This window comes from Solea senegalensis, linkage group LG19 (genome assembly GCF_019176455.1).
Source record: "Solea senegalensis isolate Sse05_10M linkage group LG19, IFAPA_SoseM_1, whole genome shotgun sequence".
NCBI classification, from domain to species: Eukaryota; Metazoa; Chordata; class Actinopteri; order Pleuronectiformes; family Soleidae; genus Solea; species Solea senegalensis.
This window is the reverse complement of record NC_058038.1, coordinates 17619975-17638176: the sequence shown is the minus strand read 5'-3', so window position 1 is coordinate 17638176 and position 18202 is coordinate 17619975. Positions and strand designations below refer to the sequence as shown.

The 18202-nt window shown below is 41.5% G+C and overlaps 1 protein-coding gene across 3 annotated transcripts; it reads right to left on the bottom strand.

Annotated features, from left to right (window-relative positions):
- Positions 1 to 10727: 10727 nt before the first annotated feature.
- Positions 10728 to 17483, bottom strand: LOC122784721 (NACHT, LRR and PYD domains-containing protein 3-like). Of its 3 annotated transcripts, XM_044050038.1 has the most exons (9): positions 17365 to 17483; positions 16853 to 17278; positions 14077 to 15925; positions 13821 to 13991; positions 13166 to 13339; positions 12898 to 13071; positions 12643 to 12816; positions 11991 to 12034; positions 10728 to 11634 (listed from the first exon to the last, which is right to left on the bottom strand). In XM_044050038.1, exons 2-9 carry the CDS (start codon positions 17151 to 17153, stop codon positions 11081 to 11083), a joined length of 3441 nt encoding a protein of 1146 aa, XP_043905973.1. In that variant the 5' UTR covers positions 17154 to 17278; positions 17365 to 17483; the 3' UTR covers positions 10728 to 11080. The 3 variants fall into 3 exon arrangements, with proteins under 3 accessions (XP_043905973.1, XP_043905971.1, XP_043905972.1); XM_044050036.1 differs by having other exon boundaries at positions 12643 to 13071; XM_044050037.1 differs by having other exon boundaries at positions 12643 to 13071; positions 16853 to 17260.
- Positions 17484 to 18202: the final 719 nt, after the last annotated feature.

Genomic DNA, 18202 nt, shown 5'->3' with positions numbered 1-18202 from the left:
GATATTTGTTGTTGTTTTTGTCTCTGATTTATGACGGTAAAAAAAAAAATCAATTTTACCTAAAAAACTGGGACTGAAGGATGTTTGTTTCTGTTACTGCACCAGTGATTGGTCTTCAGCACACACACACACACACACACACATCAGATGAGCTGAAGTATGGCACACCACCTTATTTCGTTACCCTTTCAGGACCTTTTTCTGGCTTAAACACTGACATTGTCAGGACCAGTAAAACCTGGTCCAAATGAGGCCGAATCTCATTTCTGAGGAATTGAGGGATTAGATTTGGGGGGTATGGTTCAGGTTCAGGTTTAGGGATAACACAGCAATGCAGTGTCTTATAAAGAAAAGCTGTGCAAATCTGTGTGTGGTATTCCTCATGTTGTGGGGACCTTACGGGGACAAAAAGCAAGTCCCTATAACATAAATTATTACATAAGGTGAAGACATGACGTATGGTTAGGATGATGTTAGGATTAGACCAGTATTAGTTATGGTTAAGGTTAAAGAGTAAATGTCCACAAAATGAATGTAAGTCAATGTAATGTCCTCAGAAGTCATGGGAACCAGACTGTGTGTGTGTGTGTTCCAGGTATTCCTCATGTTGTGGGGACCTTACGGGGACAAAAAGCAAGTCCCTATAACATAAATTATTACATAAGGTGAAGACATGACGTATGGTTAGGATGATGTTAGGATTAGACCAGTATTAGTTATGGTTAAGGTTAAAGAGTAAATGTCCACAAAATGAATGTTAAGTCAATGTAATGTCCTCAGAAGTCATGGGAACCAGACTGTGTGTGTGTGTGTTCCAGGTATTCCTCATGTTGTGGGGACCTTACGGGGACAAAAAGCAAGTCCCTATAACATAAATTATTACATAAGGTGAAGACATGACGTATGGTTAGGATGATGTTAGGATTAGACCAGTATTAGTTATGGTTAAGGTTAAAGAGTAAATGTCCACAAAATGAATGTAAGTCAATGTAATGTCCTCTGAAGTCATAGGAACCAGACTGTGTGTGTGTGTGTTCCAGGTATTCCTCATGTTGTGGGGACCTTACGGGGACAAAAAGCAAGTCCCTATAACATAAATTATTACATAAGGTGAAGACATGACGTATGGTTAGGATGATGTTAGGATTAGACCAGTATTAGTTATGGTTAAGGTTAAAGAGTAAATGTCCACAAAATGAATGTAAGTTAATGTAATGTCCTCTGAAGTCTTGGGAACCAGACTGTGTGTGTGTGTGTTCCAGGTATTCCTCATGTTGTCGGGACCTTACGGGGACAAAAAGCAAGTCCCTATAACATAAATTATTACATAAGGTGAAGACATGATGTATGGTTAGGATGATGTTAGGATTAGACCAGTATTAGTTATGGTTAAGGTTAAAGAGTAAATGTCCACAAAATGAATGTTAAGTCAATGTAATGTCCTCAGAAGTCATAGGAACCAGACTGTGTGTGTGTGTGTTCCAGGTATTCCTCATGTTGTGGGGACCTTACGGGGACAAAAAGCAAGTCCCTATAACATAAATTATTACATAAGGTGAAGACATGACATATGGTTAGGATGATGTTAGGATTAGACCAGTATTAGTTATGGTTAAGGTTAAAGAGTAAATGTCCACAAAATGAATGTTAAGTCAATGTAATGTCCTCAGATGTCATGGGAACCAGACTGTGTCTGTGTGTGTGTGTGTATGTACATTTTTATGTCTTTATGGGGACCAAATATTGAAAATGGCCCACGGGCCAGAACCAGCCCGCCCAAGGGTCCAATCTGGCCCGCGGGATGAATTTGTTAAAATTTCATAATATTGTTGAAATTGCATGTAACAAATTTCATATGTTACTTCATTAAATGTAAAACAAAGGGAAACATTTGGAGATCTTGTTGTTTAAAGGTTATTATGCTATTATTTCACTGGTTTTAAGATCAAATTGCGTGGTATGTGACCCCTGAACTAACATGAGTTTGACACCCCTGCATGATGTGTCCTCACTAAGCTATAAAAACAAGTGTGTGTGTGTGTGTTTTGCTAGGTCAACAAATAAAAGAGGAGTATAAAAAAAGAGCCACCGGCAAAGACAGCACATGCTTTATCTTACAGTTTGAATAATGCCAAACCATCACCAAATAAAACTGTCAGCACCACGTTTTGTGCTCCAGGTGAACTGTGAGCACAACCAGACCGCGCTCATCTCGTCTCGTGTCATCCCTCTGGCTCGTGTCACCTTCCCCAGGTGTTATTTGATTTCCAGGCGCTCTGTTTGTGTTCATGCTTTGACAGCGCGGGCTGGTAACCATGCACAGTGGTGTGATGAATTTACGCTTTGACCGGTCACTGCAGCAACAGCCTTTGATGGCAATACAATCCACTGCCTTGCTCAACACACATTGGCTTTGTAGTGGGGGGAGGGTTCTCCGGATTTGTGGCCAATCGTATGTTTCTGTTTGTTTTATTTTCACTTGACATCTGTGAAACATCTGGTCTACAGGTGTGGCCTGAACTGCAACTGCAGTGACCATCGTGCTCGATTTAAAACAATCTTTTGAACAGAGAAACCAAACAGGAATGTGCATTTGGCAACATTGTTGGAGAGAAAAAACATCCTTCAAACAGAAACAGAAATCTCTGACAGAACCAGACTCTGCTTCGACCGGGTGTGGTAGGAGAGAGGAGAGAAAGAAGAGGGAAGGGAAGGGAGTTAGTGAAGGAGAAGTGGGTGAAAAGAAGAATGGAAAGGAGAGAAGAAAACCAGGATACTTAATAACAATAATCTGATTTATCTTTCGCATCACTACGTCCTTGTCAGTTGTGTCAGGGGTAAAATACAGGACACGGCTCAGATTAGGCAGAAAGGTGGAGAACTTTAATTAGACACATTTAATTAGACGAGCTGCAGGTGAGGAGAAGGGGGCGTGGAACAACAGGTGAACGGAAATGAGCTGATTGATCTGAAATCACAGGAAAGTCAGTGACAAAGGCATGAAATTAATATCAGAGCATAAAAAGATAAGAGTTACTGTGAACTATCACGAAAAACAACTCAAGGAAACCAAAGTGAATCGTCACAATAGTGGATCAAAGTTTACACACGTGTCAAATTACAACAGGATGTAAAATCCACAGCCCAGAACACGTCCGTCTCTACGTCAAGAACAGAGTTTTTAGCGACGGGTCATAAATGTTTTGTTTGTGACGTACGAACGTGCGCGTCTTCTATTATGTTCGTATACATTATCTGTAAATGCAGTCTCATCCCAGTGTTTAGTGAATCCATACGTGCTTATTCCAGTCCAGCATGAATAACCTTCAATCAGCTTCCTGCCGGGACATTTATTACCAAACAAATGGTTTACTCATCAGTCATTTATGCATCCATGTCCTCGCCGGGTTTTATTAGCAGCTCCTGTTGTTTATTGCTGGCTGCAATCACCACCTATTGAGAAGAAAAGCAACGTCGCTTATAGAACTTTGTGCTCTTATGAAAGATATATAATAAAAAAGACCAGTGTGGAGGATTGAGTGGCACCTAGAGGGAAGTTTATATGTATATGATATGTATGAGAAACGACTGTGTCCTTCAAGTGGTACAAAAACGTGAAAAGAGCGACATCCACAGAGAGGAACTGCTCCCAGTGTAATATTATTAAAGGGCCCCATTGTCTAATTTTCTAGTGATACTGTAAATATTGTAAACCCTCCCTTTCCACTCACAATTTACCTGCACATAAACACCATTCTGCCAGATAAGTCCATCAAAATCAGTAGAATTAAGCCATGTTTCCAGTGAGTGGACCAGTTTGGTTCAGTGCAGTACGAATTTTTACGTAATTTTTTGTGTTTCCATTAGGAATAGTACCAAAAAAATCCAGCCCCAGTCGTTCCCTTTTTGGCATTTTTGCGATTGGTGTAAATATCCCATGGAAATCAAGGCAAACAGTCTATTCTCATACAAAGCTTCAAGTCTTGTTGAGACAAACAGCCGTTGTTCCTTGTCGTTACACCGGTGCGAAGCCCACCAGCGGCCCGTTAGCCTAGCTTAGCATAAAGACCGGAGGGGAAAAAAAAAAGCTAGATTGTGTGGTTCTGTATTTGACGTAACAGCATCTTAAAGCTCATTATCATAAATCATTCATAAATGACACATTTTGGATGGAGCATTTGTATTTTTCACTGGTGCAGCTTTTCCAGCCTTTACAGCACTAGAGGTCCGGGGAGATCTTTGGGCCACGTTGGATGCGCGAGCAGAGCGTCTGCGTCCCTGTACGTCTTACTTTTCATCCATCACGGCCACTCTGCACTTCAACGTCGCGCGTTTCAGGCGCGTGTCGGTTGTGCTGCGAATCCAGCTCTCGGCTACTTTTACTACAAGTTAAATAAACTGCGAGACGGTTCCGTTGTTTACAAACACAACACATCAAGTTGTTCCTGTTTCAAAGTAAAGTTTTTTATTGCAAAATATTTGATGACAACAGACTCTTTCTGTGTGAACTAGAGTGAGTAAGACACTCCAGGGGGAGATGATGGTGATGGTGATGGTGATGGTGGCGTATTGTGATTATTTCATTGTATCTGTCCTTTAGCCAAACACCTGCACTGTCCTGAATGCCAGAGACCTCCTGCCTGGACACACCACAGGACAACTGCATGGTTCTCAGATCAGTCACCACACCATTACCTCAGTTATGTTCCGCCATTCTACCATGATGATTGAGTGGCTCACATAATTGTCACAGGGAATATTGAAGCTGACGTCAGTGAGTTTGGAAGATGAGTTGAGGACGTGTGCTCATTGATCAAATGTCAGATTAAGGATAAGAGGACACCTGTATGACAGATTATTCATATGGAAACAGGAAACTATTGTCATTTTTAAAATGTTTTACGTAAACACGGCTTCGTTTCAAGAAATATCTTCATCTTCATCTTCAAAATCCTCCAAAACAACGGTAAACGCTGCATGTGCATAAAGTAGTATTCGTATTAGGGCCAAACTGAAGTGTTTTTGCTCATAATATGAGAGAATAAAGTCGTAATCTTTCGAGAATAAAGTTACATTTTGATTGGGGCTTCAGAAATAAAGAAATACGGAATCTTTTTGTCACATCAGCACCACTTTGTTTTTAGCATCAAGACTTGATGACTTGATGAAACTTTGGAAGAAAGAATCAAACGGACTTGGAGGAAATCATCTCTCTTTGTGGACTGGAGGAGGAAACAGCTGCTAGTGGTCGACTGTAGTGCTGGTTACATCTGCGTTCTGTTGCTATTTAATAATAATACTTCAAATAATGATAAAAAAGACTCTCGTAATTACGACTTTATTCTCGTAAATTACAACTTTATTCTCGTAATATTACGACTTTATTCTTGTAATATTACGACTTTATTTTCTATAGATGACTTTTTTCTGCATGAATACAATGCAAACATCAATTAATATACTCTTTGTGGCCCCAACACAGACTCTGAATATAAAGATGCCTCCACCTCCTGGCCATCATCTCCTTTTCATTTCACCGTAACTCCTGCCAACATTCTTTGTTTGAACTAAAACCAAGTTAAACACCGAGGGAGCAGTTTTTAGCAAACAAAATAAGAGACATTAGTCTGACTGTCACCTCTGCCGCTCTCTTGGGGTGAGCAGAGGAATCACGGAGAGTGGGAAGTGCAGACAAACTGCAAAACTTCTCTAATCCATTTAAGGCCTAAATGCTTGAAAGTCTTTCTCCACTGCCCTTATGGCACAGTATAGGAGCAGAAGATCCAGTGAATGCAGAATCACAATAAAGGCATGCAGACAATTCAAAGAAATAAATCATCTAGAAACTCATTGCATGCTGATTAAGTGCTGTTCTTTGTTGTCAGCGTCAGACGCTGGTGAGGCTTTCTGCCCCCCCTCATCACATAAAGTCCATATAACAAGGGAGCAGTAATGCCCTCCACTCTCTCTTCTAGTGTGTGTCTGCCTGATTTGACTGTTTTTATTCTTAGTACAATAAAAGATGCATTTTTCTATGGTAAAAATATCACAGCTGACGTGGAAACCTGCAGGGGTTTAACCGACCGGTGCAACCAGTTTTAACTTTTATATTAAAGCTCGTAGATCCTAAAAAGAAATGAACCAGTTCAAATGAATTATCTCAATTTAAGAAATAAAATTCTCTCAGAGTATTTAAATGAACCGTAAAACATGTTTTAAAAAAGAGTTTGATTATTCCTTGTCACTAATAATAGAGCTGAGTGTGACCCGTGCACTGACACACACAGTAGGTTTTTATAGCACACGATCATGTCCCATAGGATCTGGAAATAACAAGCCATTTTTTCACCAGCTCATTACAGTTCTCTTCTTTGTCAGATTCAGGATGTACAGCCTCCTGCACGTGTGTCCTCATTCATGCTGTACATTAACTAACTCACCTGGGTACATGATTCTTCCCCTTGTCTATAAGACATACGCAGCAACATAATAGAGCTGTGTATGTGGTAGTATACATATATAAAGTGAAAGGCTTGTACCTAAACATTTGAGTTATTATACACTATATGGTTTTTAGTTAAAACCATATACCGTTCTGTAATCCATAAAGTCTAAACCATGCAGACTTTTTTATTTAGCTTAAAGTATATGACATTTACTGTACTTAAGTATCAAACGTCATTTTCTGATATAAAATGTACTTACGTTTTAGAAGTAAAAGTTTAAAAAAAGTGTCGGTTGTGGGTTCAATTCCTGGCTCTGCTGGTCTATATGTGTCCTTGAACAAAGACACTTAACCCCATGTTGCAGCACGTGAATGGGTGAAAACTGTAGTGTAAAGCTGCTCATCAAGCTCTATATAAATATATAATACCATAATATCAACTCTCTGTCTTGTCTTGAGTAAAAGTAAAAGTTGCGTACAGATGCGTGTACTTTGTTACATTACAACACTGTTTATACACATATTGCAAAAACCTGCAAAAGACCTCTATGACCTCAAGCAGTCCTATATGAAAGTTTGGTTCTGGAAATTGGCACATATTAGTTTTTAAAACAGTTGAGATTACGTGTGCCGGGTGGTTAAAGCTTGGTGTGGTGGACATGACATGGGTCCATCACTATCCTCTGAGAACAGACTGCTCGTAGATTGTCTGAAGGGACAGGTACATCGTCTTTGCGTGCCAACCTGGAGAGAGGTTACCTTTAACCATGCTGACGTTCCATATCTGACTACGCTCTCCAGCATACATACACTCTGAGTCTTCTTTAAAAAACGACTGCACAAGCTCTCAACATGAACCTTCCAGCTGAAGACGTTGTCCGAGTGAATGGCGAGACGCCTGTAAGAGCAGACCTGACCTTGGGAATGGAATAGGAAATAACAATAAAGCAGTTCAGGGTCAGTATATAGAAATACATTTACCGTTTTCTACCACACTTGTCACCTAACTGTGCTAAAAGTGCTGGAAATACAAAAGAAAACAGATGAAAAAACAACAATTGCTCCCTCAAGAGACCTACCACTGTGTGTATGTATGTATACATGTGACAATATATGCATGCACTTTTCTCACACTCCTACAGCGCCTTAATTTGCTCCATATGTTCTGGCTGAGATGCCTCCTGCAGCACGGCACCGTTCCAGGTAATAAATACTGGCAGTAAACATGAGTGGATGCTTCTGCTCGCTTTATAATGAGATCTCTCCATCATTCACTGCAGAGACCTCTGCCTTGCCGGAGGGGGGGGGGCTCTGGCCATGCACACGCATGTGCAGTGCGTTAGCGTGTAAACGTGTGTGTGTGTGTCAGATTCTGACTCAGTGAATCAGTGTCTGGGCGTGTAAGCTTACATGTAATATACTGACGTATGTGTTTGTATGTATGGAATTTACACCCAGCAAAAATCACTCGGGTGAAATGCATGCAAACGTATATTGAATTTGTGTCAGAAGGAAAAGATGCATGTCACTAATTACTTCATCGTTTCGTGGCTCGGGACCAATTCCACGAGTCGAGTGTTGCTTTGCTTTCACTAACTGCACTCGCTGCTGTTGTTCCCGGCACAAGAGAAAGGGAATAAAGTATTTTATTAAGTATAATTATGCACATTTTTTCTGCTGAAGCTTCCCTTTGTGTAATTTTCAAAATCCTTTCCGGTTAAAACGAGTTAAAACTTTGACATTTTAGAAATATGCTCACTGAGTCAAGGCCACATTCCAATAAGTGTGTAGCCGAGGCCAGAAGCAGTTTGGCAAAAATAAATGACCCTACAACTCTGTATGTAACTACCTTAACTTGCACCATCTTGTGCCTACTGCCTGCATAATCCTCTGCAATAGTTATATTCTTTACTGAGTCTGATAACTGACAATACACTATATTTATTCATGCATCTACCTACAACGTGCAAAAGTATCTAGCCTTCATTCATGTACATAATGTGCATACACTATAGTCCTTTATTTACCTTTCTTTAATCCCTTGCTTGTTTTGTGTCATCTTATCTTATTTTGCTGTCTGTCTTCAATGATTTATGCTGCTGTAACAAGTGAATTTCCCACCATGGTGAATAAAGTTTATTTATAAACCACGAGGAGTGATACTTGTGCAGAAGTCACAACACGGAACATTTTTATTTTATTTTTGTCCATAAAAATGAGCCAAGCCAACGTTGAACTGTGACGTATTTCCAAATTCAAACCTGTGAGTACTTTTTGCTCGGGTGTGTTTATATATATAGTTGGTGAAAATTAAAATAAATAAATAAAAAATCATGTCATCAGATTGCCTATAGGTAGTGCTGGAAAAAAAGGGATATAAGACACTGTATATTGCACATTCTTATAGCCTCTGTATATACGCTTTAATCAGCCTAAATAATACAACAATTAAACAGATATAACCTGAGAGGCAGAGAATCTTCACGATGAAAAAAAAAAGACAAAATTGGTTAAAATGAATACAAAAATGTATTTTACACTGTGGAGGTGGGCGTGGTCAGTCAGCTGCAGGAGAGAGAGAGAGAGGGGGGCGGGGCAGAGCTTCAGCAGGAGCAGCACCAGGTGAGTTGATTAAGCTCAGCTGAGCTGAGTTAACTAATCAACCTCTCTCTGTCTCAGCAGCAGAGGCCAAACCAGAAGAAGAGCTTGGATTCTGAATTTCAGTTAAAAATCTAAAAATGATTAATTTCTACACCTGCCCGCTGTGGTATCTTCGGTAAGTAACCATCTTCACACACACCAAGTGAGGACACTCAAAGATATAATGCATTCCCTAGCCCCTTACTCTAACCCAGCCTTTCTCAAACTGTGGGGCCAGTCCCCCTGGGGGGTGCGTGAGTTCAGTTTTTTGTTTCTTTAACTAAAGTATAGCGGGTGGAACTTTAGGTCTTGCCGTAGGTAACCCCAGACTCATTTTTAGTGACGTACCACAACAAAACTACACTGGTGTCGTGACAAGGTTTGGAGAATGGAGAAGATTCTGACAAAAGAAAACCGAGCAATGTTTCGGAAACTAACGACAAGCCAACGCCAGCCGAAGTGAACGATGATTTCCGACTACCAAAAACCAAGATGAATCCAAATGTATTTATTGTTTAAAAAATGACGCTGTTATAGTTTTAATATTTGATAATTGCTTTCTCAGGAAGCAATATTGAGGTTATTTATATTGCTAAAGCAAAAGGGCTATTTGTACATGCAGCCAATTATTGAAGTAAAGTGAAACGTTTGATCTAATATTGATGTTTCTTTCAATAAATGTTATACTTGACACATTCTTACAATTTTGTGAGAGTCGGGGGGGGACCACTGCCCTAACCTAGAACCACAACTTAGTAAGTCTTAACCTTCAAAAAGCTCTTAAAATTCCACTACCTACGATTTATACAATGTCCACTTGAGGGTCACTGGTGCCAATACCAGCTGACACAGGACAAAAGGTGAACCTGTTCCTCACAAATGAAGTTCTGCCTCATCAGGACCAGGCCTCGGTCTCCACGAGGACTAGTTGTCCTGAAATGACCCGCAGGGTGTCCTGCTCATGTTTGCTGAGAGACTCTTTGGTGAACATGTGTTCTCTACATACTGTTATTATAATTAATATGAACGAGAACGTGATTGATTAACTTTACCCGGGCAAAGACTGTGGAGGTGGGTGGGAGTGATCATTTATCTGAGAATTATTGGCTTACGTGGAAATGGATTGATGGGCTTTATCGTTTCAATTTCAAATGCACACATACACACACAGCTGTATCAACAAGCAGGAGAGGAAGACAAGGAAACACTGGTGAGTGAGTGATGAGAAGGTGACGGGAGATATGATGTTGTTTATACATAAACCCCTATTAGATAATCTGATCATGATCCAGGACACAGGTTTAAAAACTCAACATGTGGGTGTGTAACAAGGTGACCTGGGGATTCCAGTCTAACTTGAACCTACTGTATATTGTTACCATTCAATGTAAACTGTAGCTGATCTGATCGTAAAGTAACATGAAAGAAAAACACAATAATTCATTGTTCAGATCAGATCTCAGATGTTTCCACGTGAATACAAACAAGGATTTGAATAACCATGAAAAACAACACAGGAGCATCCTTCAAATGTTTGGGCCAGAGCGCCATCTAGTGGTACGTCCTTTGAAATCTCCAGAACTGACACTGACTGCACATACAGTCCAGTATTATTACCACAGCTCCCACTCAAGTGAACTGGCAAAGTGAAATGATGTTTAATTTAATCAGAATGTCCCTCTCCACCACTGACAGTGATGTACCACGACACCATAAGCCAGGGGTGTCCCAACCAGGGGCCACATTTGATAATGTTTAGATTTCTTGGGGCCGATTCAGTAAAAGTTTTTATATAATCATTTTATTTTCATTGTCACAATTATCATTTTTAAATGGCAACATAACCAAATCCAAGCCATGCAGGAGTGGAAAAATTCAATAAATTCTGCCTTTCTTTCACAGTAAATACAAACAGACACGAACAGAGGCTGTTTGCACCAGGATGAGGATTTGGAGGAAACCTTTTGTCTGAGTTTGTTGCCGACATCACTGTCCTCACTCCTCAGGTGAGTCTTCGTCCTCCATCTGACACAAAGTCACCGAGCAGTTCAACCCGACCCAGAAGCCTGGGTACAGGGGTTCTGTGAATGTGGAATAGAAGGTGTGGAGGTGGGTGACTGCTTCAGAGGAAACTCTGTAGAAGGACAGCATGCCAGCAGGCCAGTCCAGATACACTGCTACCCTGGAAGTGCTGAGGGGGTGGAACCGTATGTTTGTTATCATTTTATTATGCCAACTATAGTACTGGTCATCGGTGCACTCTAGACACCAGGACTTCTCATTCCACCCGAAACAGCAGTCGACGCCTTTCCCACTCCGGCCGATCCCTCTGTAGGACACTGCAATCCAAACCCGTCCCTTCCACTCCACCTCCCAGTAACAGCGACCAGTCAGACCTTCTCTGCACAGCAGCTCACACCAGCCAGAGAACCTGTCGGGGTGATCTGGGTACGGCTGTTCGTCTCTCCTCCTCGTCACTCCCTTGTGATCGTCAGACAGGACGAGGTCTCGGTGTGCTGTGTCCAGGTCCAACGTGAGTTCACAGGCATCTGATGGAAACCACAAGACACGGGTCATGTTATGAATGTATGCCGACGATTCCACATTGTATTATGCTGCAGAAACTGTTAGTGAACTGGACGATGTTTTATCAGCTTATTGAATAGGGTTTTTGATCGGGATAAAACAAAGTAAGTTAATACTGAACATGTTGAAAACCAAATCAATTATCTGGGGATCGAGTCATAAACTGTCATCTGCATCACGGTTAGTCTGAACTTGGTTGGGGAACCTATAGAATTGGTGACAGCTAATGGGGATCCTTTTAAATAAACAAATAAACCCGTGTTCCATTCATGAACTTTCAGTTTCCCAAAGAATTCTGATCATGTCAGTGCATACTTACATTTCTTAAGACCGGATTTCAACCAGCGCACTCTAGGGTCGACCCTTGGAAGAGACGAGGAGTTAAGCAATTTATAACATTTCATTTGAGAGATTTCCCATAAATCATTTTACAGCTTTAAAGAAGAGTCTTTAAAGGGATAGTTCAGGCATTTTATTTGAAGTGTGGTTGTATTAGCTTAGGACACTGACTCTAACTGTCATTGAAAACAAAGCTGCCAGCAGGGACACACTTCTATGTTATGTGCAAACTGCACCAGAGTCCAGAGACACAGGAGCTGCTGGTCCACTACTGCCTCACCTGGGACGTCTGAGTCGTGTAGGAAAATCCAGAAAAAAGGATCACATACATCAAAGTTAAAAAAGGGGGCAACTGTGCATCGATGGTAGAGCAGGTTGTCCAGCAAACCGTAAGGTTGTAGGTTTGATCCCCCCGAGTTTGGACTAGATGTAGAGTATGGTATAAAAAAGCTTTGTGATGTGATGGACTGGTGTCCTGATCAGGGTGTGACCCCGTCCTATGTTAGCTGGGATTGGATGGGTGGAGGATAAAGCGGTAGAAGTCTCTATTTGGTTCATGAGAAAGAACACACTTCAAAAACCTGAATTATCCCTTTAACCAGGAACAATGTGTGCATTCTGTCTCTCCATACTTCAGAGTGTCCAGTCTCCACTGTGGGTCCTCCACTCCAGCAGACAGGCTCATCACTCCAGAGTCTCCTAGATGATTGTAGCTCAGGTCCAGTTCTCTCAGAGAGGAGGGGTTAGAGCGCAGAGCTGAGGCCAGAGAGACGCAGCCTTCCTGTGTCACCAGACAGCCTGACAACCTACACACAGAGGCCACACCAGGTTGTTTCTGCCCACTTTTTAAAAAAAAAAACAACAAAAAACATTCAGGACTTTCTAACCTGAGAGTTTCCAGTCTACACTGTGGACATCCCAGTCCGGCAGAGAGAGCGTTTACTCCAGAATCCAGCAGGTCGTTGTTACTCAGGTCCAGCAGTTTCAGACAAGATGACTGTGAGCTGAGAACTGAGGCCAGAGCTTCACAGCTCACCCACGACAGCTTACACAAATGAAGCCTTAAAGAACATGAAAACACATTCAACTCTGCATCTGCAATTTTTGGAAACATGAAAAAGGTATTTTCATGTACTCGTAGCCTTAGATTCTAACCTGAGAGACTCCAGTGAACAGTGCAGACTCTCTAGTCCAGCGCAGAGCAGCTTCACTCCTCCGTCCTGCAAGTTGTTGTTCCCCAGGTCCAGCTCTCGCAGAGTAGAGCATCTGGAGCTGAGAACTGAGGCCAGAGTTTTACAGCTTGTCTCTGTGAGGTTACAGTCACTCAACCTGAAAAATGCGACAAAAACAAATAGATTGAAATGTTTATTGCGGCATATTTTAGTTTGGATTTGGTGTCAAGGCTCTCATCTCACTCCCCCCATGATTACATAGAGATACTCAGTATTGATGAACAAATATTCCAACTCCCTGTTGGAGCCTGCAGGTGTTGCTGAGATTGTGATGGGGCGGAATCAACTGGCAGCAACTCTAACACAGGACAGCAGATGTGGTGGCAGTAAATTTAGCAGCTAAAATAGACTAACAAATGGGTACGATAAAGGATTATGGAAGGTAAGGTGTGTCATGAGTAAAACTGCTTGAGTTGACTGCCTGAGTTGGCACAAGGCTTGTTTTGCTTTCCTCCAAATGACCATTGGATATGAGCATGTTCTAGAATAAATGATTACAGAACAAATGATGGCTTTGACCATAATGTACTGCCACATGCATATTTGTTTTTTTTAAATCACGATGAAATAGAGCTGACCTGAGTGACTGGACTCTGCAGTGTGGGCTCTCCAGTCCAGCAAAGAGCACTGTAACTCCGGTGTCAAGAGGATTGTTGCTGCTCAGGTCCAGCTCTCTCAGATTAGACTCTTCAGAGGTCAGAACTGAAGCTACAGCGTTGAAGCTCTCTGACAGATTACAGCCACTCAGCCTGATGAAGATTAACGGAGGAAGAATGATCTATTTCAAACAACTAAAAACACATCTGATACTCTTAATGTTATACATGTACATACAGGTATGTCGTGGATTCTTGAAAGGCTGGCAGCAGCCTCAGGAGACCCTGCTCTGAGGCACAGTATTTCTTCAGGTCAAACACAGCCGGCTTTTTGTCTGAAGACAGCAGGATGAAGACCAGAGCTGACCACTGAGCAGGAGATAGAAATATTTTCGCGATGTTTCCAGAGTTCAAGTACTCTTGAATCTCCTCCACGAGAGAATGATCGTTGAGCTCATACAGACAGTAAATCAGGTTGAAGCTTCTGTCTGCAGATGGATTCTCCTTGATCTTCTTTTTGATGTACTGGATTGTCTCTTGATTACTGCTTGGACTTGTGTTTTTCTGGTGAAGCAGGTCTGTCAGAAGGTCTTGATTTGTCTGCAGTGAGAGGCCCAACAGGAAACGGAGGAACAAATCCAGGTGTCCCCCTGAACTCTCCACGGCCCTGTCAATTGCAGTTCTCTGGACCTCTGTTGGAGATGTTTTGTAGAAAAGCATCCACGGAGTTTTGGAAGTAGACTGGGATTCAGCCATCACATTCTTGCCGTTGTTAATGAGTGATAACCACACATAAAAAGCTGCCAGAAACTCCTGAATGCTCAGATGGATGAAACTGAACATCCTGCTCTTGTCCTTCTTCTTCCAGCCCTCCCTTCTGAAGATCTGCGTGAACACTCCAGAGTACACAGAGGCTTCACTGAGATCAATTCCACTTTCTTTTAGGTCTTGCTCATAGAAGATTATATTTCCTTTCTCCAACTGGTTAAAAGCCAGTTTTGCAAGTGACTGGATGTAGCGTATGGTCTTCTTTGTGCCGTACTTCTCTTTGGTCTGTCTCATTTGAAAAGCCAGGAATTCGGTGTACATCCCGGTCAAAGTCTTGGGCAGCTCCACTTCCCCGCTGCTTTTCAACACGTCCTCCAGCACCGTAGCGGTGATCCAGCAGAAGACTGGAATGTGGCACATGATATGGAGACTTTGTGATGCCTTAATGTGGGAGATCACTCTTCTCGCATGCTCATCGTGGCTGAATCTCTTGGTGAAATAGTCCTCCTTCTGTTGGTCGGTGAACCCTCTCACCTCTGACACCATGTCAACAAACTCCATGGAGATCTGGTTGGCTGCGGCAGGTCGTGTTGTTATCCATAGACGAGAGGATGGGAGCAGAGTCCCTCTGATGAGGTTCACCAGCAGTCCTTCTATCTTTGTTGACTTTGTGACATCAATTACTGTTTTCTCTTTGGCGGTGAAGTCGAGCTGAAGGCGGTTCTCATCGAGTCCATCCAACACGAAGAGGAGTTTGAATTTACTCTTGTCATAGTTGGTGTTTCCTGACCTCTGTAACTGGGCGAAAATGTAATTCAGTGTGTCCTCTTTGATATCATTGGTTTCCCAGATACATTTGTGGATGAATTTGGAGAGGCACAACCGTTTTCCCTTCAGCAAATTCAGCTGGCGGAAGGTGAAGGGGAATATGAGATGCACATCCTGATTGCTTCGTCCTTCAGCCCAGTCAAGGATGAACTTTTGGACAAGAAATGTTTTCCCAATCCCTGCATTCCCAGTGGTCAACACTGTCCTTATGGGTATGTGTTTTCCAGACGGGTGTTTGAAGATATCATTGGGTTTGACTGATGTCTCTGTTGCAGCTGTCTTTCTTGATGCCATCTCAATCTGCCTGACCTCGTGTACTCTGTGGTTTTGCAAGTTGCCGGCATCTGTGACGTAGAGTTCTGTGTAGATGTCAACGAGAAGCTTTTTGTCCTGCGTGCCTGACATTCCCTCCTGAACACACATGAAGCGGTTCTGAAGATTAGACTGGAGAGTTTGTTGGTGTGATGTGATCGGCTGTGGGGGTTTTGGTGCTGATGTCAAACACAAGAGACAGAGCAGACAGTGGCTAATGTTATTCATTTACAGGCAATTTCACAAACTCTGGTATTGATGATGTGGTCAGTTTATTTTATTTTAGGATCCTTTGAGGACTCAAAAGTACAACCACAAATAAATGTGTAAAGTGTTCTTTAAGATTTTGAGTACAAGATCTGAAAGAGCCTTGAACGAAAATGAAAGTCATGAGGGTTAAGAAATTAAGAAATGTAACAAAAAAATTCAAATTCAATGGACACAAGTGGCACAAACTTAGGTTTTGCAAAGACACAGGTGACGTAGGACAAATGGGAACACAGAGACTTGAGACACTATGTACCTAACCAGATGAAAGTGAAACCCAATTCAGATAAATCTGAAGTAAAAAGACCAATGTATGCACTTCCATAATAACAAATCTGTGCAAACTAAGTTCCAAAAGTCCAAATAACATAAGAACATAAGAAAAACAAGTACATTTTCAAAGAATCTTCAATGTCTTTAAATAAAAACAAAAGTAAATTCTAACTTAAATATACACTCTCTGAACCTGTGCCGACAGCATGTGAATGGGTATGAAAGATGAGTGAATGGTTGAAAACTGTAATGTAAAGCTTTGAGTGGTTATCAAGACTAGAATAGCACTATATACATTCATTGGAGTTATCTCCAGCAGAGCAAAGCAAAGCAACACCAATGCTACCTCTTGTTCTGCTTCACTTCCTCCACTGAAGCTACAGCACGAGCAGCTGTGACTCCAGCTGACCTCCATCCTGTCACTTTCTAATCCGTTTAATTTAAAAGATGCACAAGAAGTCGAACATGGCTGCTAATCAACAGCCACATCTGTTCAAGATAGAGATACATATATATGTAAAAGGGATGTTACAGGAGTGAAGAGATTTTACTCAAAGTGTCCTGACCTCTTGATTTTGAAGTGATGCTTGATAGTTGCTGCACAAGATCATTTCTGTTGATCTTGATCAAAAGCCCTCTGGTGACCTCCAGAGCTCCATGAAGGTCATAGAACTGCACCATCTGAGCAACGGTGTCCTGCCTGTCGGTCTTCTCCAGCCTGGCCACAGGAATGGCCGGGCAGGGATCATGGTGTGGGATGATTGTGCGCACAATATCCACCTGGTGGATCAGCCACTTGAACTGCTTGAATTCATCGTCCCTCAAATCCTCCAGTGTTAACCACAGCGTCTCCTTAAGTGCAGTCATTGTGATTTAGATGTGACATTAGCGTGTCACATCATGCTCATTTCCACATTTCCTCTGTAAAATGAAAGCGACGGGTGTTCCTTTACTTCCCGTTTGCCTGCACTGATCTGCTGGCAAGAGTTACCCTAATATTAACAAAAACATGCTGTATTAGTCTTTATATGTTTTAAGATTTTTTTTTTTTATATGTAAAAAGTGAAACGTCACTTACCCTCTTGACGGACTCTCGATCTTACAAATGGAGAATGTTATTTCGTAACACAACACCGGAGGTTTGGTATAAGGAACAAAACTCACCACTAGATCATACAACATACAGCATTTCAAACACTTCCCTGAAGAATGCATGTGGAGGATTTGGTGACATCTAGGGGTGAATAATACCTTTTATTTCCCTCTCATTTGATTTGTATGAGTGATTTGAAATCATTCACTCACTGTTGAGTTTGAAGGAGAGACTGATGTAAAAGACCTTCATTGTGTTGTGCATGTTCTTCATCCAACCCTGTTTTGCATCCAACCCTGGTCAGAAAAACCCTGTTAATCACCTTTTGTGGTTGAAATCTTTCAGATCATTTTTGTATGATTATGGTTTTATACAGAGCCAAAAGTCCATGAATTATTCAGGCATTAAAGATTATCCCCAATGAAGGTTTTTAGCTCTGTTTATTTGCTTTTTTCCCCCCGTTCATTAATGTTTTGTCATTTTTCTGGAAGAATAAAATGCTGTAATACTCCAACATACAGTAATATGTAGTCGTAGTATAGTCCAGTGTTCTGCATCAGCCGTCCAAGAGCAGCTTTTAACATAAAGCATTGCTACATTTGATATAAACACGTGGTGAAAAAAGCCTGAAGCCAAATAAATAAATGGAACAAATAGAACACGCATGACATGTGCATCGTGCAGTGTGTGCAGTAACAACAGTAATACAACTACAATACGAGCCGTACTGTCAGTCAATCAAAATGTGACACTGTAAGTGGAGGATAGATTTACAATTGCACTCTAAACAGAGCAGATATAGATATATTTTTTTATTTTAAAC